Here is a 22,292-nt window from a genome sequence, read left to right as displayed (position 1 = left end):
GCAAAGACTGTGTTTGGAATATGCAGAGTGTATGTACTTCATTTCATGGAAGGAAAAACTAGACGTGGGTAGAGCAATAATTACTTTGGAAAGGAGGAATTCGTGTGAAGCTACTGAACCTTAAGTTGCAGGGGCCCTCCTTTACAAAAGGCCCTTCTATAACTCACCAATAATTTTCTATTTCTAATTAGTATATATTTTTTTCTGAAATACTGCCCCCCTCAAAGCTGCCTCTAGTCAGCCTGGCATTACAAAACAAAGCCAAGATAATGTAAGTGATCACTAAGACACAGATCTTCTGCTGATAAATTCCACATTTTCCCAAATAAGCCACACTGTTGTCAGGACTCATAAACTATAGGAACAACAGTGACTTACAGAAACACAACCCAAAAGGTAAGCTTTATTTGTCACCAGGGTATGTGAAGGAACAAGTAACATGTCAGCAAAGTTTGACAATTGAGAACCCAAGGCAAAGCATTACACAGATTTTTGGAATATTCATATTTATGACAAGCTTTTAGAGAGTTGAGAAGCTGAATTTCTGTATTCTTAGAAAGATCACCACCATTAAAATCATTAAAACTGAGAAACTGAGATTTTATTATAATTTATAGGTAAAATTCTTTCTAGAAAAATTCTCCCATCTATAAGTATTGTTCTAATAGGATGCGAGATCAACATTTCTTTATCGATTAAGTGGGTAATGCATGAAAAAACCCCAGTGAGTAAATATGTTTTGGAAATTAAGGATAAACATTTGTCTGTACCACAGAATATCTCAGAATATTTCGTATATTAACAAACACTGCGGTACCATAAGGAATACAGTTCTTTGCTGAAATTATCCTGAAATTATCCTTTTGCTTTTGTTGTCAGACAGTATCACACAAGTAGCTTTGGGGAAAGCTACCTAATATATTTAGTGAATATATCCAATAACAACAATTCAATTCATTACTAAAATTATAAGATAAGAATGGATATATATTTCCAATCAATTCTGCTTAGGGAAGATGGCATAACATGCATCACACTTTTATGTAGTGAGCTAGCACCTTTACAAATTAAATCCAAATTAAGAAAGTAAATTCTTACTTTCAAGCGGTAATTCATTTTTATTTGTACTTTGGATATCATTCAGTACCTCCTTTATTTAACCTCATCAGATTAGTATTCTGGAACCACGTAATTAAAAACTGCTTACCACTTTAGGGCAAGGTTACTGCGAAATAGATACATGATTTGTTTAAATAGCAGCTTATTATGGAAACTTCCAGGCAGACTGGACAATGTCCTATTTAAAAACTCTTTTATTTTTCTATCAATCAATCTTTTCTTTTAATTTTTTCATATTTCAAGTTTTTATTTGAATTCCAGTTAGTTCGGGGCACCTGGGTGGCTTAGTTGGTTAAGGGTCCAACTTCAGCTTGGGTCATGATCTCACCGTTCAGTTTGTAAGTTCGAACCCCCGCAACGGGCTCTCTGCTGTCAGCACAGAGCCTGCTTCAGATCCTCCGTCTCCCCCTCTCTCTGTCCCTCCCTCACTCACGCTCTCTCTCTCTCCCTCTCAAGAAAAAATTTTTTTTAATAAATAAACAAATAAATAAATAAATTCCAGCTAGTTAACTTACAGTGTAATATTGGTATCAGGAGTAGAATTCAGTGATTCGTCACTTCCCTAACACCACTGTTCATCACAAGTGCCCTCCATAATCCCCAGCACCTATTTAACCTATCGCCCCACCCACCTCCCCTCCGGCAAACTGCAGTTTGTTCTCTACAGTTAAGAGACTGCTTTATGGTTTGCCTCTCCCTTCCAATAAAAAAGACAAATACTACATCATCTTCCCTGACATTATGATCAGACAATGAAAAAATAATACTAGAGAAGCAAACACTGAAAATGGAAAATTTAATGCCAAGGAAAATGATTTCCATACTTGGCTCCCAGATGTGTAAGATCTGCTCAAGATTTAAAAGCTGTATAATTTGAGTTCTATTTTCACGTAAGATCGACATCTACCAGGATATGGATGAAAACTGAAGAAAACAACCAAACTGATGTTGTGAATTCATCAGCTTGGCTTTATATAAATTCAGTAATTCTCCACAAAAATAAAAGGAAGTGAAGTAGCAAATCAGGATACTGTTTTAGAACACCCTTGTACGGCCCAATAGGATTTCTCGGGCCAATAACTTTCAGGATGGCTGGATTTTTCCTTTTCATAAGGTGAAGTAATATAAAGCAAATTATGACATCATGCCATTACCAAAAACAGACATGTGGTAATCGTGCCATTATGTTTATAACTAGCCCTATACAGTGAAAGTAGAAAACAACAATGCAAATAGAAATAACCAATGTTTCACTAAAGAAGGGAAAGGGTAAATTGTACAACTAAAAACTAATCAAACTTTAAAGACATTTCCAATATAGCACTTTACCATTAACTGAGAAGAGAGCAGGGCTTTTTCCCATGATTTACCTCATCAGACCATTCTCATATATCAAAATAATGACAGAAAATGGCAAGCGAAATTAAGCTGCAGCTGTCTAAAGCATTTAATGGAATAAAGGAAATTTTTCTATCAAATGATTACTGGAGCTTTTGTGATGTCAAATAAAGAAAATGATCCCAGAGAAAATACTAAAATATTTTGGAAAGAAAAAGATTAGAAGATGTCATGTTGAGATGATTAATGGAGAAATGTTAACACCATTAGATTAGTAATTTTAAAACAAATCACAATTCCGAAATTGCACCCTTGAGAAGGGGAAATAGCCACATCTAATACAGACTCACAAAATTAAAGGAAAAAAAATGTACTAAAAGAGCTTGGATTAGTTGTACTTTCAAAACAGTAGGGAGCAAGGGAAAAAGTGCACTAATTATGGTAGTGGGAAAATTATTTTGAAAAGTTTTAGACTGTACTATACAGTATTTCAGTCAAGTACAAAGGAAAGAAGAAATTCACACAGCTTTTTAGTACTGCTTGCAAAAAGATCCTGTCAATTCATTAGACGAGTTAGAAAGCGTGTTACCTATAAATTTTGTCAGATGGCGCAGTTTTGACTTTTCTCAGAAATATGCAGCAGGCCAAAGAGCTTGTTACACTCCAACAACTTAATTAGAGGCTCTTTTCAGGTCTGCGTGGCATGGTGGGACCCTCAATACATATTTGTTAAGTTAAATATATACATAAATGTAATTGTGTATATACACACATACCTAATGTGTGTGTGCACACTTATGCCATAATGGCAAACATTTATTTTTATTTTTTCATGTTTATTTTTGAGACAGAAAGAGACAGGGTATGAGTGGGGGAGGGGCAGAGAGAGAGGGAGAAACAGAATAGGCAAACATTTTATTTTTTTAATGTTTATTTTTGAGACAGAGAGAGACAGGGAGGGGCAGAGAGAGAGGGAGACACAGAATCTGAAGCAGGCTCCAGGCTCTGAGCTGTCAGCACAGAGCCCGACACGGGGCTTGAACCCACGAACCGTAAGCTCATGACCTGAGCCAAAGTCGGACACTCAAACAACTGAGCCACCCAGGCACTCCAGTAATGGCAAACATTTTAATATCACTGAGATAAATTTAGCTATTAACTTAGTTCAATTGTAAGTACTTTGTGGAGCTCTATGTTAGGAAATTTAAGAAAATGGCTGACAACCATTTTCTTCCACCCCTCTCCTACTACTCTGATAGGAAGGGGAAAGGAGTGGTATGAAGAGAACACTCCATTTGAATGGGTTCAAAACATTTTGCTTGACATAGGAGTCATGTGGCATAGTAACAAATTTCTGGAAAAGCAGGTTTCTGTGTTTGTTAAATTTTGCTTAAGCTTTTCAAATATAAAAGGTCGACCATAAATCTCTGGAAGAGAAAAACAACATGCAAATTTTTCTAAGTAAATGTGAGAACCTTTTAAAACCCAAAACTTGAATACTCGTGGAGTGATCATTCCTTACAATACATCTGAGAAATAATGCTGTTCATAGTTATAATAATGGCAATGGCAATGGAACAGTCCGTTATAAATATACATTTTCAAGCAATTATGGTTACTTTTCAAATTAGGGAAGTGAAGAAACAAAACTTTGGGGGAAATCTGAAATACTACATAGAAATTTGGGGAAGTATAGTGGCTATATGTCTTTGCCTGATAGAAAACTAATTATCAAAGTAAAGGAAGGAGATCTGAGCTAAAGTCCCAGCTTCAGTGAAAATGCTTTAGAAATGACATCCATTAAATGTATTTGCCTATGAACAACTGAAACATAATATTACTATGTAAAATCTTATAGTGGACACAAGGATGATCAAGAATAAATAAATATCCACCATTTAAGTCAATTCCAGGTTACTTCACAAAATTCCTCACATTTAATCCTTTACTATGCATGAAAACAATGGATTAAAAAAAGTTGAGGGGTGGCTCAGTCAGCTGAACATCAAACTCTTGATTTTGGCTCAGGTCATGATCTCATTGTTCCTTTGAGCCCCTCATTGGGCTCTGTGCTGACAGCATGGGAGCCTGCTGGGAATTCTCTGTTTCCCTGTGTGTCACTACCCCGCTCCGTCTGTCTGCCTGTCTGTCTGTCTGTCTGTCTGTCTCTCTATCAATAAATACACTTGAAAAGAAAGTTGACAGTAAACTGAACTTGTTTTTTTTTTTTTAAATATGCTATTTGCAATTTTGTCTATTAAACAGTCTCTTTTAAAATCAACTTTATTGGGGTGCCAGGGTGGCTCAGTTGGATAAGTGTACAACTCTTGATTTTGACTCAGGTAATGATGTCACACTTCATGATTGCAAGCACTTGTGTCCATGAGTTTGAGTCCTGCACGAAGCCCTGGCCGTGCAGAGCCTGCTTGGGATTCTCCCTCCCTCCCTCTCTCTCTGCCCCTCCCCTGCTCTCTCTCTCAAAATAAATATACGTTAAAAAAATTTTTTTTTAACGTATATTTATTTTTGAGACAGAGAGAGACAGAGCATGAACAGGGGAGGGGCAGAGAGAGAGGGAGACACAGAATCTGAAACAGGCTCCAGGCTCTGAGCTGTCAGCACAGAGCCCGATGCGGGGCTCGAACTCATGGACCGTGAGATCATGACCTGAGCCGAAGTCGGTCGCTTAACCGACCGAGCCACCCAGGCGCCCCAAAAAATAAAAATAAGTAAAGTCAACTTCATTGAGGTACAGTTTATGTACCACAGAATTCAACAAATGCAAAAGTCAGCATATTTTAAATTTACAGTTTTGAAACCACTGCCACCATTTGATTTGTAGAAGATTTCTATAGCTCCCTCAAATGATCCCATGTGTCCATTTTCAACAACTCCTTATCCCCATCCCCATCCCCAGCTTCAATCAATCATCATGCCTGTTCAAATATTCCCTTAAACCTAAATATTTGACTTATCTACCTCATTAAAATATTGTAATCATAAAATAACACAATGCAGATGCTTTGAAAACAGTCGCCATTCACATGGTACAGTCCTTTAAAGGACTGGACTAGTACATGGAAAGGCTGGGCTATGTACTTTCCGCTAATCGTTCCTTCTCACGTGAAAAATGGTATTCAGTACTACTTAAAATATTTTCAAACTGTTCCAAAGTTCCAAACCTTGGCAGAATTATAAAACACTGTGACAAGATGTTATGAGGATACCTACTAAGTCCCATTTTAAAAATGGTTCTTGAGGATTATAGTAAACATGTCTGGTCACCAATTCTTTGATTTTCATCTTTCTTTTCTGCTATCTTACGGCAAGATGGCAAAATCCATTTTAGGCTTGTCTCCTTTTTTTTTTTTTTTTAAAAACCAGTTCTTGGCACATTTATCTGGCACATATTTAGTGACTAAATGTGGTACAACTTTCAGGAATTGAATAAATTCACCAAATATTTATTGAGGACCTGCTAGGTAGTCCTGATCTCTTATAAGCTGACCTTTGGTAGGTAGTGAATTGAGGTTGACAGGGAAAACAACAATGAAACTAATTAAAAAATAAACAAGGAGTTTCAGACGGTCATAAATGCCACAAAGAAAATAAAACCTTGGGTGTGTATACAAAGCCAAGTGTTATCTTGGTGTGCATTTCAGGTTTATAACTTCTCTGTAGGTTAGTTTTGGAATAAATATCTATTTGTATAAGAAAAAAAAAAGAAAAAAATGGTTGAATCTAAATTGCCTTAAAATATTCTGAGTACTGCAAGAATCTCCACTGCGACCATAGCCAGATGCAGCTCCCTTCACCTTTGTGTTTAGAATGTGTAGATTTTCACAACAGGATGCTGTAATTTAACTGCAGACTTAAGATGTATACTTTTGAGTTTATAATATGAAAGATGTCCATTTCTTTACCACTATACATCCTTTGAGGACATGATACCATGTAATTTTTCCAAGTACAGTCAATGATGGGTAGCACGTTTCTTTTATTTATTTATTTATTTATTTACTTACTTATTTATTTATTTATTTTAGTGGGGTTTTTTTTGTTTTGTTTTGTTTTGTTTTTTTTTTGAGAGAGAGAGAGAGAGAGAAAGGCAGACAGAGCATGGGTAGGGGAGGGGCAGAGAGACAGGGAGACAGAATCTGAAGCAGGCTCCAGCCCGATGCGGGGCTCAAACTCACAAACTGTGAGATCATGACCTGAGCTGAAGTCGGAGGCTCAACTGACTATGCTACCTAGGCGCCCCAAAGGTAGCAACTTTCTAATCTGGTGCACCCTCTGCAACTCTTGCTTGCAATTATTTCCCACACTGTTAAATATATCAAAATAATAACAGTCATTCTAAATGGGGGAATCATCAGGTCTATACAGTAACACGCATAGGGAGCAGTGCAATGTTAGAGCACGTTCGAAATTAATTGTGTTGTGTGTGCCATCATATTTCTACTGCTTGGTGAAAAGAAACTATTTCTGCTATGCCTATGTGGGGTTTACCATTGGAACCCAAATGTCTGTAATACATCTGCATATTCTTCTTCTATGGTTAAATTACTTCATCATCACATAAATCCGGAATTAATTCTGCTGTGAGGATTTAGACGGTCTAATCCATAAATCAGGGAAGTAGGCTGCAGAGTTAAACTGTTGTGAATCGTTTGGCACTCAAATGTGCTTATTTACATTGTAAAAGTCTTTTTTATTCTAGAATGAAATCATAAGCTTAATCTGATAGACCAAAATCCGTACTTAGATCTTTATTTTTTAAGCCATTGATTTTGATAGTTTGGGATGCTGACATTTAAATATGGTCAAACATATTTAAACTGAGTTATAAGATTTAGTTTCAGTAAACACAGGAAAACCTCACTTAGGAATTATTTTGATGTGCACCTAATGCAGTCAGCTTAAATTCGCAGCTTTCTTTTTTTTTTTTTTCTTTTGACATATTCTTTCGGGTTTTTTTTTAATATTGAATTTATTGTCAAATCGGTTTCCATACAACACCCAGTGCTCAAAAGAAGATCCTTCTTTTGTATTTGTCGATGCTAAGTTTTAGCCACATTGTTGATGGGATAGAACAAGAGATGGAATGAAGAAATCTGGTCTACAGTGAACCTGGAATACTCAAAAGTCCAATCATGACAAGTGAAATATAGGAGCGCTTTTCTATGGTGATTATGAGGTCCTCTCCTTTGATGATAACTTGCTTCCTCAACTGCTTTAAATTTTTTTCTCTCTACTCAGGCACTGCTAAGCAGCCCCACTGCTTCTTGTGGTAATCTTAGTGATACCGTAATATTCTCTCTCAAGTGCACATCATCAACACTCAACGATATAGAGCATTTCAACAGCTACCAATGGTGGATTTTTCGCAGGTACTGCAGCATCAAGATAATGAAATTACTGGAATAGGAAAGAAAAAAATGCTGACTGAAATGTCTTCGTAATTTTACAAATTACAGATATTAAAGTGGTTATTTAGACAGGACTATCATGGCTCCTACAATAATTGAGAGGCACATCCAAGCTAATTGGCACATTAACATATGCAGAATTAGGGGGAGCGGATAAGAAAGCAAGAAAACCAAGTCAAATTCATTTTCAAACATCCTTGTTGAAAATTCTATTTGTCTGAATTAATTCATTTCTGCAGGAATTCTCAGCTGTGTTTTCTACTTTCATCCCATTACCAAAAGAGTAAGGGCACAATCAAAATTGAAGAAAGTCACCCCAACTCCCTCCCATTGAAATCCTGACAATGCCATACATGTGAACGACAAGGAGTGAGTACTCAGACATGTGATGTGAAGAAAAGACTGTGGGGCAACTCAGCCATTACCAAGAATGAACTCTCCAAAGCTGTTCTCAACCTTTGCTACATGTGAAAATACCCTGGAGAATTTCCAATAATTCTCATGAGTGAGTCCACACAGAAATTCTGACATGATTGGCCGAGGGCCCCCCCTGGGAACTTCGATTTTTCTTCCAGATCTTAGGTGCTAAAACTAAACGTCCATGTTTTGGTAAGTTCTGCAGGAAAATTAAGGAGCAAATAACTATATTCGTGGTATGTGTTTCTTTGCAGTTAGATAATTTAATGATTTTATTCTGCAAAATTACAAAGCTGTTTTGAGGAAATTCTCCGTGGTTTTTATATTTTAATCATACTATTTTTGAAATAGTTCTTTAAGTTTCTGATTTATGTATCTAGAAGATAAACTTGTGTATCTAGAAGAGCTCTCCCCATTTGCTTTATTCTATTTGAATCCATAAGGTGTCACTTTAATTTTGTACTTGAATAAAGATCTCTCTTGAAATGGCCTGGCATTGGGGCTTTGATGCTGTGGTCAAACTATTCAAGATTTTGGTGTGTTTATGTGTGATTGTCTGAAAAGAAATGCTCAGGTCACTGTAAGCTCCGATATCCTTGCAGTATGTAGTCTTATTGTCTAAATGGTTAAGCTTTACTCATGTGAGCTCATGCCAGTAAATAAAACAGGATATATTTTTAATCAGCTTTAGAATCAGAAGGCTCAATTCTATAATCATGGCAGATAACTGATCAATGAACACGCTGAGGCAGGGCGGGGGGCTCATTTCTGCCTTATAGTTACAAATGCAAATGGAATGCAAGGACCTATTCTGATCTATATCTACCTTTATAAATAGTAAGAGTATATATGAAGAGTTACAAAGTATACACATTGCATGGATGTCCTTAACACCAGGAATTTGTTATACCTGAGAATCTTAATCTTAAAAGGCAGAAAAAGAAGGCTTGAAGAACAGATTTAAATTTGATAGCAAAACTATCACTGCACCACACGGTGGAGTCAGACATCCACAAATCTAAGTGGCCAGTGTGTGACAGGAAATCAGAGCACATTATTTAAGATGACTAAATACGGTAATGCTATTCCTTTTGTCTGGCTTCTCAGTGATATACTCAAACAAGTACTGATTCCTGAAATGGGAAAGCTAAGTCCACTGAATCTTTTATTTTTTTTTTAATTTTTCCATGTTTATTTATTTTTGAGAGAGAAAGAGAGAGAGCACCAGCAAGGGCAGAGAGAGAGAGGGAGACACAGAATCCAAAGCAGGATCCAGGCTCTGACCTGGCAGTACAGAGCCTCATGCAGGGCTCGAACCCACGAACTGCGAGATTATGACCTGGGCTGAAGTCGGATGCTTAACTGACTGAGCCACCCAGGCGCCCCCCACCCCTGACGGAATCTTTTAACTAGCAATGAAGTCTGATGAAAATTTAAAGAGACAAATTGTTTTGCATTAATAGAAACCATTAAAATTAGCCCCCATGATATACACTCAAAAAAAATGTCATTTTGGTGGCATTCTTAGTGGCTTCTTTGTCTGACAAACTCTGCTTATGTTTTTACTTCACAGACAACCTCTTTACTTTCTACTTGTTTCTTTGAAGAGAGTTTCAAATCAAGCTTCAGGAAATGCAATCCTTGAAGTAAATCTGAGTACCTGATAACTCTGTTCCAGAAAACAATTCACTAGCTGTCATCTTAAAAGAATATCTTGGAGAAGAATGTTTCAATAGCTTTCAGGAGGCTTGCATTTTCCAATATTATATATTACCAGTGGCGGAATTCAAAGTCGAGAATTATCTTGAAAACGCCCGTGCAACCAGAAATTCATGGAAAACGGATTTGAGCTTGTTAGTGCTCTAAAATCCCTTTTCTCAAGTAGATTTGAAATTTCTTAGTTGACATGTGTGCTGTTATTTCCAAGTACTTCAAACTGTGATAATTAAAAACATTTTTACTACAGCTCTTTTAGTGGAGAAAACCAAACACTTTCTATTATGGTATTAAAAACTAGTATGTTACATTCATGTTTATGGAATCCTGGATTTACATCTAAGTTAGAATACTCAGGATCCACAGCCTTTTCAACGAAACGAGCTGTTTTTTTTTTTTTTTTCCTAAAAGCTCCCATTTGTTTCTAAAACAATAACAGCTATTGCTTGTTTCAAATTTGTTACTCATACTTCCATTCTGTAAGCGTTAAAAAACTATATATTTTATAGTACAAATGTTCACTTTTAATATTTATTATTTATACCGTTAAAATTTCCCTTAATTATACTCAGAAATTTATGAGCAGTCTTTAATCAAACATTCCTCCAAGTTTATGACACTAAATTAAAAGAAGAATCGATTCTATTCTGCTTTTAGTTTATAATCATGTAGTCCTTCCCAACTCAGTCATTTATGTCAATCCTGACATGCGTTTTTCTAAAGCCTGCCTATAAAATTTTCTATGTGACTCACGAGGATTCTGCCAACAGGATTCCCCCAAACCACATCTTCTTCATCCCCTGTTGCAATGAGGAACCCCTCTGCCCTGGGCTTGGTAACTCTATCGAAACCACCTATACTCTGCCCTGTGTTCTCAGGGACTTCTTTGGTCAGAATTTGACAATATGGTAAAGTGTCCCATGCTACTGTGCTACTGTTTGACAATATGGTAAAGTGTCCCATGCTACAATGATGCTCTGGACACCAATTTAACTATGACTCAGTGCACTGTAATTGCACTGTAACCATGACCTATAAATCCAAGAGTTAATCCAAAAATTCATTTTAAGATGAAAACACTCGGGCATCTCCACCAGTTAGTGCGAAGAGGGCCTTTGGGATGGGTATATAACCTTCTAATGCCCCTCATATCATAACATACTTCTCTGAGTCATCCTTGGCTGTTAGGTTCATAATATGTACCTAAGATCTGAAAAGTAGCTACATTACTATCAGAAAATATCAAAGATACTGAAATAAATAATACCTACCATACTTTACATAGGTTGAAATGTTATTTAAAAACAGAATTGCAGCTTTTAAAAAATACTTTCCACGATAAAAGTTAATTGAGGTATAGCTTAAATTTATAAAGTATAAAGGGATCTTAGATTGATTTCCAATACTGTTTTAACTCTCATTCTAGAAAATCTGGCTTGGGACAGTTCGGATTGAACAGAGTGGGATGTGTGAGTACATGTGAGTGTATACGGTATGATTATTAGTAATTAAATGCAAATTTATAACTCAAACATTTTGCTGTTAACTACTTGCAATACATTAAGTGGAGAATATAGAGATCCTATAAATTATGATTCCAAGATAACAGAGATGAGCTGATAATAAAATATTTGAGACTGCATTTTTTGAGGCTGCGTTTTTAGTGGTACCACTAAAACTAATTTGTTTACAATTTACATTCCTAAGGCTTCCCTCTAGCTTTAGTCTGAAAATACTGAGAAACAGCAGACTTCCGTATGACATTTCCCTACCTTTTAAGTATCTCTGTTTTAAATTCTGCCACCATATATTTTCAAAACTAAAGCTGAGAGTACTAACCTAGAGCTCTCTTTTCCCTGTGCCTCCAGATACTCAAATCAGCCAATGAAATAACCCTCCGTACAATGAGCCGCATAAATTTTAACTCAGAAATTCAGCAATGTCCTGTTCACATAATACACCCAATAACAGTAGCTCATTCCCAGTCTACTTGCCTGGGCTTCCTGAGGCATCTGAGCTGCGTCCACTTTGTCAGCAATATAAGCTGCCAACTGCTTGTCAATGGATGAGAGGGACTCCTGAATTAAGTGCAAGGATTTTTCGATCTCCTGGGCAGACTGGATACTCTGTTCAAGCAACTTTTGCCTCCTCACAGCCTAAAGAAAATAAGCGAGAATGAATCAGTGAAATTTTTACTCGCGGTAGTTTTTCTGCAACCCAGCTGCAAAGTTAATGAAGATTCTAGATTCTTCCACCATCACCTTTTTGTAAGATAGATTCCGCAGCTTCCTGCCACTCATTCAGCTCTGCTTACACAAATAAGAGTAAGAATGAGAAAAAAAAAAAAAAAAAAAAGGAATTAGCACACAGAACTACAGGATCAGGAATATACGCAGGACAAAACCACAGAATTATGCACATCAAGGAAAGAGGGTGGAAAAAACATTAGTGAAAGCATCTTGGACACTGCAATCTGTCGTTCTCAGACCGAATGTTCCTCCTGATCTCATTATATAGTTCAAGAGATTTGGTTTACTTAGAATAGGGTCATCGTCATCACAATCCAATTCAAGATGGATAATCCACTTCCACCAGCGAGACACATAGACAATCTGTTCAGAATCAGCTCCTTTTCAAAACGAGAATTTCACATCATCATCTGGTTATGGATTTATTTTAAATATGACTTGTACCCGTTTTCCATGGGCTTTTTCCGCCATGTTTTTTTTCACAATTTGGATTATGGAAATAACTTGCACAACTGGATCTGTGTTACTGCTGAGGCGGAACAAATAAGTAATCCTAATATAGCCGCAATTAATCTTGATTGTTACTATAGGTATGATTAAGATAATTTAACATTTTCCAAATATAAATAGCAATGCTGAACAGATTAGATTGCACAGTCTCCCTTCAAGGATCTGTTCACCTTTAAAAGAAGAGTTCTAAAAGTAAGGAATGGGACAAGGAATTTAATGAGAATTCCTTAAGTTATGCATCATACCAAGTATTTTTCTTTCTAACACGATGTGTACACATGATTACCTGGTACGAGAGAACTATCCTTCCCACACACCATGAATGGGGTTTTAAAAATGTCCCTGCTTCTGGATACAAAATCAATGTGCAGAAATCAGTTGCATTCTTATACACTAACAATGAAGCAACAGAAAGACAAATGAAGAAACTGATCCCATTCACAATTGCACCAAGAAGCATAAAATACCTAGGAATAAATCTAACCAAAGATGTAAAAGATCTGTATGCTGAAAACTATAGAAAGCTTATGCAGGTAATTGAAGAAGATATAAAGAAATGGAAAGACATTCCCTGCTCATGGATTGGAAGAATAAATATTGTCAAAATGTCAATACTACCCAAAGCTATCTACACATTCAATGCAATCCCAATCAAAATTGCACCAGCATTCTTCTCGAAACTAGAACAAGCAATCCTAAAATTCATATGGAACCACAAAAGGCCCCGAATAGCCAAAGTAATTTTGAAGAAGAAGACCAAAGCAGGAGGCATCACAATCCCAGACTTTAGCCTCTACTACAAAGCTGTCATCATCAAGACAGCATGGTATTGGCATAAAAACAGACACATAGACCAATGGAATAGAATAGAAACCCCAGAACTAGACCCACAAACGTATGGCCAACTCATCTTTGACAAAGCAGGAAAGAACATCCAATGGAAAAAAGACAGTCTCTTTAACAAATGGTGCTGGGAGAACTGGACAGCAACATGCAGACGGTTGAAACTAGACCACTTTCTCACACCATTCACAAAAATAAACTCAAAATGGATAAAGGACCTGAATGTGAGACAGGAAACCATCAAAACCTTAGAGGAGAAAGCAGGAAAAGACCTTTCTGACCTCAGCCGTAGCAATCTCTTACTCGGCACATCCCCAAAGGCAAGGGAATTAAAAGCAAAAGTGAATTACTGGGACCTTATGAAGATAAAAAGCTTCTGCACAGCAAAGGAAACAACCAACAAAACTAAAAGGCAACCAACGGAATGGGAAAAGATATTTGCAAATGACACATCGGACAAAGGGCTAGTATCCAAAATCTATAAAGAGCTCATCAAACTCCACACCCGAAAAACAAATAACCCAGTGAAGAAATGGGCAGAAAACATGAATAGACACTTCTCTAAAGAAGACATCTGGATGGCCAACAGGCACATGAAAAGATGTTCAACGTCGCTCCTTATCAGGGAAATACAAATCAAAACCACACTCAGATACCACCTCACGCCAGTCAGAGTGGCCAAAATGAAGAAATCAGGAGACTATAGATGCTGGAGAGGATGTGGAGAAACAGGAACCCTCTTGCACTGTTGGTGGGAATGCAAATTGGTGCAGCCGCTCTGGAAAGCAGTGTGGAGGTTCCTCAGAAAATTAAAAATAGACCTACCCTATGACCCAGCAATAGCACTGCTAGGAATTTATCCAAGGGATACAGGAGTACTGATGCATAGGGGCACCTGTACCCCAATGTTTATAGCGGCACTCTCAACAATAGCCAAATTATGGAAAGAGCCTAAATGTCCATCAACTGATGAATGGATAAAGAAATTGTGGTTTATATACACAATGGAATACTACGTGGCAATGAGAAAAAATGAAATATGGCCTTTTGTAGCAACATGGATGGAACTGGAGAGTGTGATGCTAAGTGAAATAAGCCATACAGAGAAAGACAGATACCATATGGTTTCACTCTTATGTGGATCCTGAGAAACATAACAGAAACCCATGGGGGAGGGGAAGGAAAAAAAAAAAAAAGAGGTTAGAGTGGGAGAGAGCCAAAGCATAAGAGACTGTTAAAAACTGAGAACAAACTGAGGGTTGATGGGGGGTGGGAGGGAGGGCAGGGTGGGTGATGGGTATTGAGGAGGGCACCTTTTGGGATGAGCACTGGGTGTTGTATGGAAACCAATTTGACAGTAAATTTCATATATTAAAAAATAAAAAAAATAAATAAATAAATAAATAAAAATAAAAAAAATAAATAAATAAAAAAATGTCCCTGCTTCTGATGAATACAGCCTAATATATAGACTTGTCAAATCACTACCCTGTACACCTGAAACTAATGTAACATTGTGTGTCAACTATACTTCAAAAAAAATATGTAAAGGAAAAAAGAATACATACATTGGCTCTGAAGCTTAAAATGTATTAGAGATACCATTATTCTTTAAGGAGGCCAACTGGGAACACATTGTTACTCAACTGTGAATAAGGCTAAGAGGTCTGGACCAAGGTCTTGCACTGCAGCAGGAGTGGGAAGACATTGTCAGTATTTCTATCGGTACAGGAAATCTTCAGGATTTTGTCCCTGGCTTTCCTTTTTTCTCATTCCACCCACAGCTTTAGTTGCACTGAGCCCTCTTAACGCTCCCATCTCTCAACACTATGTCTCCAGTCCAGATCTCTCCCTCGATCTCCGCATGTGCATATGCGATACCCTACCTGACATCTCTACGTGGACATCCCACAGCAACCAAAACAGCAGCAGGACCAAATATCGGCATCTTCTGCGTCCCCTTCTCACCTACTTCTCACCTCTCCAACTTGTTTTTGCTCTCCCTCTGTACTTTTTTCCCTATTTCAGTGACTTACAATTATTCATTGCCTTTATTAGGCTTAATTCTGAATATTCCCTCTTCTTTTATCATGCCGTTCACCGTTTTGTGTTTAATCAATCAATTCCCGAACCTTTCTTCTACCTCTTAACACTTTCTGATTCCATCCTTTTCTTCCACCCCCTGCCCCACCCCAACACCACTGTCATTACTCTAGTTGAGGTCATTATCACCTCTTGCCTCAAAAACAGTACATGCTTTTCGCTGGTATCCTATCCTATCATTACCCATCTGCAATGTACCTATGGTGTGTTCTTTCTAAAATGCAATCATGGTTCTCTGCTTAAAATCCCCTAGTGAGTAATCATTTTCCTGAGGATCAATGCAATACTCCTTAATACGGCTTTAAAGTTCCTTCATAGTCCCTGCTGGTGTCTTCTACTTCTTGCTCAAGCTACAGAGAAATTTTACTTTTCATTCCTGAACATGCACGGTGTCCCTCTTGATACTTGGCCCTAAACATACTACTCTTCTTTCCTCAAACAACTCCACCCTAACTTCTTTTTATTGGCTAATTCACCTTTATCCTTTAACTATTACCTTGGAAATGTGGACATCTCCCCCACCAGGTGGCTGTCCCTGACACCCTATGCTCTCCGTTATACTCTGTATTGCTGGCTCAGCATGTATCACACAACATTGTAATTTCCCATTAATTTTTTTTGCCTCTACTTCAGACTTTAAGTACCAATGCGATTAGAGACTGTGGGTGCCTTGTTCATTGCTCAATACCAGTTCCTAAAAAAAGACGAATACTTTTGTTCATGACTGAATGGATGGTGTAACAAAGCTTTTTGATAGGGAAAACAGAGAAGAGTTCAAATAGTTGAAAAATGGATTTACAAAAGAAATTGGGGAACAGGTCGCCACCAGACAGAAATGTTGTCTGTAGCAAAGTTCTTCCAGTTTTGTTGTTTTGTTTTGTTTTGTTTTGTTTTGTTTTGTTTTGTTTTGGTGTGTGTGTGTGTGTGTGTGTGTGTGTGTGTGTTGGAATTAAAAGTATCAGAATACACCATTATTTAAAGAAAACTTTAATCTACTTCTATTAAAATACTTCATCCAAATCAGTGACCAAGCTCTTGCCCTGTAGTCTAATTCAAATATTGTTTCCCCTTTCTTTAGTCAAAACTTCAACTAGAAGTTACATCAAATCAAAATTCAGTTAACAGTGCTCATGGCTATAATCAGAACTGTCTGTATTGTACAAGAGAATGTCTGTAGCCTAGCCAGGCTTTCTGCAGAGAAATGGATCCCTAATGATAAAGTTTCACCACTGTGACAGGTGGCTGGAGAAAGCTTCCAATCACAGCACACAGTAACTGCCTACTCAGGCATTGTTTAAGTCTCATCCTTTATCCGTCTGAAGGCAAAAACAACCTACTGTCCTGTGCTTTAAGATAATAGGATATAATACAGCATAATGTTAAACAACATGTCTAGCCCCAAAATTATATTTAGAAATCTAACCTCTTCTAGTCAGGAGATTCTATGGATTGAAAGAAATAAAATGACCTAAGAGATGATAGCAGAAGTGTTGACCTTAGGTAGGTTGGTTGTTTGCCTGGCCCGGCAGTCAGTAAGAGAGACTGATTTACATGGATTCTTTGATTTTCTGAGAGAGAGAAAAGACCTGATGTCAATCTAAGCTTATAGAATTCTTTGAACTAATCATGGCATAAGCTGCCTTCTATTTCTAAACATCTTGTTGGTCAAACCCTGATGGGATGCCAGGCCTGTGGATTGTCTAGGACCCTCCGGCCACTCGATCTGTGCTGTCTTACTGATTGGAGCTGGTAGGAAGATCTGAACCATAATCATTTTTTTGTTGCTGGTCCAGAATATGGCTCAACTACTGTTTTAAAATGTTGTATCATGTCTTCAGCTAATCCTCTCAGCAGTAAGAGGAATCGTATAGATGAACACAAGTAGCAAGTATGAGGAGAGTTAGAAACACACCGAAAGGTTGGAAATCAACGGCAAAAATATAAAAGTACAAAAGTGAATCATAATGATGGTTAGGTACCGAAGAAAAAAACATAACAAAATTTTCTTTTGGTTTTCAGAAAAATCCAAGGAAAACTTATTTAAACTAATCAATATACATGAAAATATATTATTATTATTTCTTCAAAGTTTTCTGGAGTATAAAATCAAAAGCTGACTAATTTTTGTTGGCAAAGGAAAGTTGTCTCCACAGTGAATTGTTTTTTACGTTCCTATTCTGTTTTAAGTAATAACCTTTGTGCTTCAATACTACAAACACTTAAATCAGAGAATGACATGGCTAAGAAATTGGAGAAATGAATTTTTCATTCTGGAAGAATAAATTTCTCAAGTGCAATAAAAAGTGGAAATTTGAACCAAAATAAAGAAAGGTATTTAAAATATGAATGCAGGCTTAAATATAGTGAAACACATTACACACGTTATCCCAATAGCTTTCTACAAATCATCACTCATTTAAGGAACTATATGTCCTGATATACTTATTAAAGTTGCTATACAACACAGCAATTTTTATTTCGTTTAGTAAATAACAGACTTGACTGCAAGTCACTTGCAGCTGCAAATAAGTTGACTTGACTGCAAATAAGTTACGAATATGGGTGTTTTTCCTATTAAAATAAGAACTTCTGAGAAAATTATAAAGATTTATTTCCCTTATAGTTAAGCTTTCTAGCCAGCAGCAAATGCTTATTAAGCACATAATATGTTGCAGAAGTGAATTTTACAGATAGTTTCTCACGATAGGAGATAACAACCAAATGAGAAAAAAATCTAGGAGAATGCAAGGATGAAACATTTTTTAGCCAAAAAAAGAAACAAGAAAAACAATCTACATGATAGGAATTAAAAAGTGCCGGAAAAGTGTTTTTGTCCAAAATTCCCTATCCTATACTGATGCAATTCTCTTGGTTGCATACTCCACCAATTTAAAAAAAATATATGTATGGATTACAAAAAAAGTTGCTAGAAGAGAAATTCCCAAGAAATTTAATTCATTTTGTAGCATGAGTTAGTTTGAGGCCACAAAAATAATTTCCTTTCAGGATCTGTGGGATATGGGTTTGGGAAGGGGAGAGATTTTGTCATTATTTTGTTTCTTCTTTTATGAGTGTGTTATTGTTTTACCTGATTTGCTTTTGTTTTTGTTTTTGTTTTTTTTTTTGGCAGAAAACTGGGGAATAATTTTTGATGCCTGGGTATGATTGTGGGGGACCTACTGGGCAGAGGAGGTTTTCATGAGGAAGCCGTTTGTTGTGGGACCCCTTGTGGAGGGGTACAAGAGTGATATAAGTCTTGAGGAAAGGAAAACATGACTGTGCAAAAGATGCACTTTGATATCTTAGCATCTTGCACAAACCTTTTTTTTTATCCAATTATGTAATAAATATTCCTTGGTTCCTTACTATGTGCCAGGCAAAAGCAGCTCTCAGTTTTTTCTTCATAAAGTATACGGTAGATCCTGGCTTAACAATGTAAAATTTGCCCTTTCATTGGCCCTATGCCAAAAAAACGGGATTCTTTTTAGTGGGCTGGGATATTGAGATGCACTTGGCTTTTCAGAAGTCTGGACTGTGGATTTTCTCGAGAATTGCAGATCCTTTGCCCATTCTGCTCTAATTTATGGGGAAAAAACATTCAGGCTCTTTGTGCAGACAAATTACCTAGGGATTCTTTAAATTGTATTCATTAGAATTTCTAAGAAAAGGGAAAGAAGACATGTCAGATGGTTTATTAAAAAAAACCAATATGGTTTATGATCATCTTGTAGTAAAAAAAACACAATGATTTATTGTTTCTAAGTATTTGTCATTTAGAACCACACATATAAAATGTTTTCACTTCCATCATTGTTTTATTTTCTTTTCCCTAAGTAATGAAATATGATAGCCATTCTTCAATTAGGCCTCATTTCTTTGAGTTATTTTAGTAGTACATGAACTAAAGAAAACTATTTCTCAAATTTTGATGCAAATAAAGCAACCGCTAATTCTTGAAGCTTCTGCTTGGGGGAGAACATCAACTGCCTCACTTTGAATGCCACTACCTTGCACAAAACAGAACAACGACTTAAGTATTTTTCTCATGGACAGTGGCTAGAAGGTGGGAGTCCTGAAAGAGATGTGCTAAAAACAAGTCCTACTCCCACGGCTCTTCAGAAATTAATGTGGAGACCAAAGAGAGGCCACTGATCTGCATTATTTAACAACCTCACCTGACTTCACACAGACTGTCCTTGACCAAAAAGTTCTATTTTCTGGAGTCTCACGTTCAGCACACCAGTAAATTAATGCAACTACTTCCTTTTCGTTTCTTTGTTACCAATAGAGTGGTTGTAATTTGCTCAAATACCAAATCATAAAAGTACTCAGTTTGACTGAATTGTTTTTGGTGGGTTGGAGAGCACTTTTTAGTGAACTACAGTTGACACACAATGTTACGTTAGTTTCAGGCATACAGCACAGTGATTTGACAAGTGTAGCTGCCATCTGTCACCACGCAATGCTATTAAATACCAGTGACTATAGTGCCTATTCTGTATCTTTTATTGCCAGGACTTACTTATTCCATAACTTGAAGCCTGTATCGCCCTTGCCCCTTCACCCATTTCCATTAGCTGTTTCCTCCTAACTCTTATGCAACTTATGAGCTACTCTGAAGCTCCATCATTATGGTCATGAATGCAATAGACTCTCTTATCTTGGAATTTTAGCTACAGTCTTGAACTGAAAACAGTGAGTCCTAAATTCCTCTCTAAGAGATCGAGATAACAAGTTTTATCTCAGAAAACTTTACATGAGAGGTAGGAAAGCTGGCTCTTCTTTCGTTACTCCACCAAGCTCATTACGCCAACACTCCAGGTAGATTTTGAAGAGAATCGTAGCCTGAATCCATGGCCAAGGGAGACAGTGTGATGACATCATTGGTCAACTCCTCAAAGAAGAATAAAAAGTGGTACTTCAACCTCTCTACCCTAAGCAAGTTAAGGAAGCTCCAGGTCTATTACCCATAGAGTCTGGGGGTCCAGAGTAAATTGGGATGGCATCTAATTACAAACCTGGACTCGACTCATGCAGCTAAATGCTTTATTTGCTTTCTATGCCTAAGTAGGTATAAAGGAAAATAAATTAGAAATGATGGTATACTGAGGAGCGGAGGCAGCTGTGCTTCCTAAACCCTGGTATGGCAAAACAAAAGTCTCCATAGATCAAGTAGGGATGGAAAAAGGCAGTCATATTTGAGTGGTCTAGCAGAAACAATGCTTCAGGAGCAAGAGTACTCCACAATGAAGAGGCTTGAAGATATTTTCACTAAGCGTGTTTTTCTCATCAAAGAATTGGGAAGATGCAGGAACTATTATAAGACCTCTTAAAGAACCTACACTTGTACCCCAAAAAAGTCAGTGCTTGTGTCCTTGCTATATAAAATACAAAACACCACAAAAACGCTAGCTACCAGGAGAATTTCACCACTTTTCTTTCTGCCAGTGGAGAAAAATGGGACACAGATAGGGTAAGGAAAAGTGATGGTGATGTAGAGAGGAACCTGATCACTCTCCCCTTGTACTGCACATCACTTAGGCCAGGGTTTAAGCTTGAAATGGAACAGCAGAAGAACATTAAACTGAATATGAGATTGAAATTTTAAGCTGAACGAAACTGGCTTTAACTTTTTAATTTCACAGAAACGGGAAAGCAATAGGATCTATTCAAGATGTCAGTAAGAAAGATGAAACAATCATCAGCTTGAAGCAAAATATTTCATGTTTCTGTCCTACCTGGTTCAAACTATACAGAAAACTGCTGTGATAGTCAATGAACTCAACACTTGATAAACTGAAGTAGAGGCAGAGGAAAAAGATGGATATGAGGAACAGCTAGAATGTGATCTTGGGAAAGGTAGGAAATGGTTTATGGAAGGCATGAAGAGATAGATCATGAAGGACCTATGAACAGTCTTCGAAACACTGAGAAATATGGGAGCATGGCATGATTAGAAGGCTTATAAAGAAGAGACTCTTAAAAACTGAGAACAAACTGAGGGTTGATGGGGGGTGGGAGGGAGGGGATGGTGGGTGATGGGTATTGAGGAGGGCACCTTTTGGGATGAGCACTGGGTGTTGTATGGAAACCAATTTGACAATAAACTTCATATATTGAACAAAAAAGGCTTATAAACATAGAGTGATGCCTTGTTTTATACAGTATCTACCAATGTCCCAAGTGTGGACTACTGATGCTATCAAATGCAATGCTTCGCCTACTGATGGACAATTTCAGTGAACAGCCAATTAAAGTTTCTGAAGGACAATTTGACGGTCATTAAGGAGGCATGGCAGGAAAAGGTCAGGAATTATTTAAGGACCACGAGGCACCTTCTGTTTGTCTCACAAACACGTTCTCTTAACTTTTAGTTGTTCAGAGCTAGCAGGAGGGCATCCTTATAAAAGCTAAAATTTGAGGCACACCCTGGGCCTCGCTGTAGACTCGGACCTCTTTAGGGTTGATGAGAAATAAACATCTCATTTTTCATGACTTTGTAGGGTGGAAGGAAAATAGTAGATCCTCCCAGAGTTGCATACAACATTCCTAGATGGTTCAGTGTGCT

The 22,292-nt window shown here is 37.3% G+C and overlaps 1 protein-coding gene across 18 annotated transcripts in view; it reads right to left on the bottom strand.

Moving 5' to 3' along the window:
- The window catches only part of DMD (dystrophin), a 2,111,713-nt gene that overhangs the window by 1,223,173 nt on the left and 866,248 nt on the right, over window positions 1-22,292 (bottom strand). For 16 of the 18 annotated variants that reach the window (XM_053892047.1, XM_053892050.1, XM_053892044.1 and 13 more), the window contains one exon: window positions 12,014-12,175. In XM_053892047.1, the coding sequence (XP_053748022.1) occupies window positions 12,014-12,175 (162 nt within the window). Of the gene's footprint in view, window positions 1-12,013; window positions 12,176-12,280; window positions 12,483-22,292 lie in introns of those variants that run through there. The other 2 variants (XM_019419708.2, XM_019419709.2) reach the window with 2 other exon arrangements.

Source organism: Panthera pardus, unplaced genomic scaffold (assembly GCF_024362965.1).
Source record: "Panthera pardus isolate Hobbes unplaced genomic scaffold, ASM2436296v1 HiC_scaffold_27, whole genome shotgun sequence".
In the NCBI taxonomy this organism is placed as follows: domain Eukaryota; kingdom Metazoa; phylum Chordata; class Mammalia; order Carnivora; family Felidae; genus Panthera; species Panthera pardus.
The sequence above is the reverse complement of the archived record's forward strand: the minus strand, read 5'-3'. Positions and strand labels throughout refer to the sequence as shown.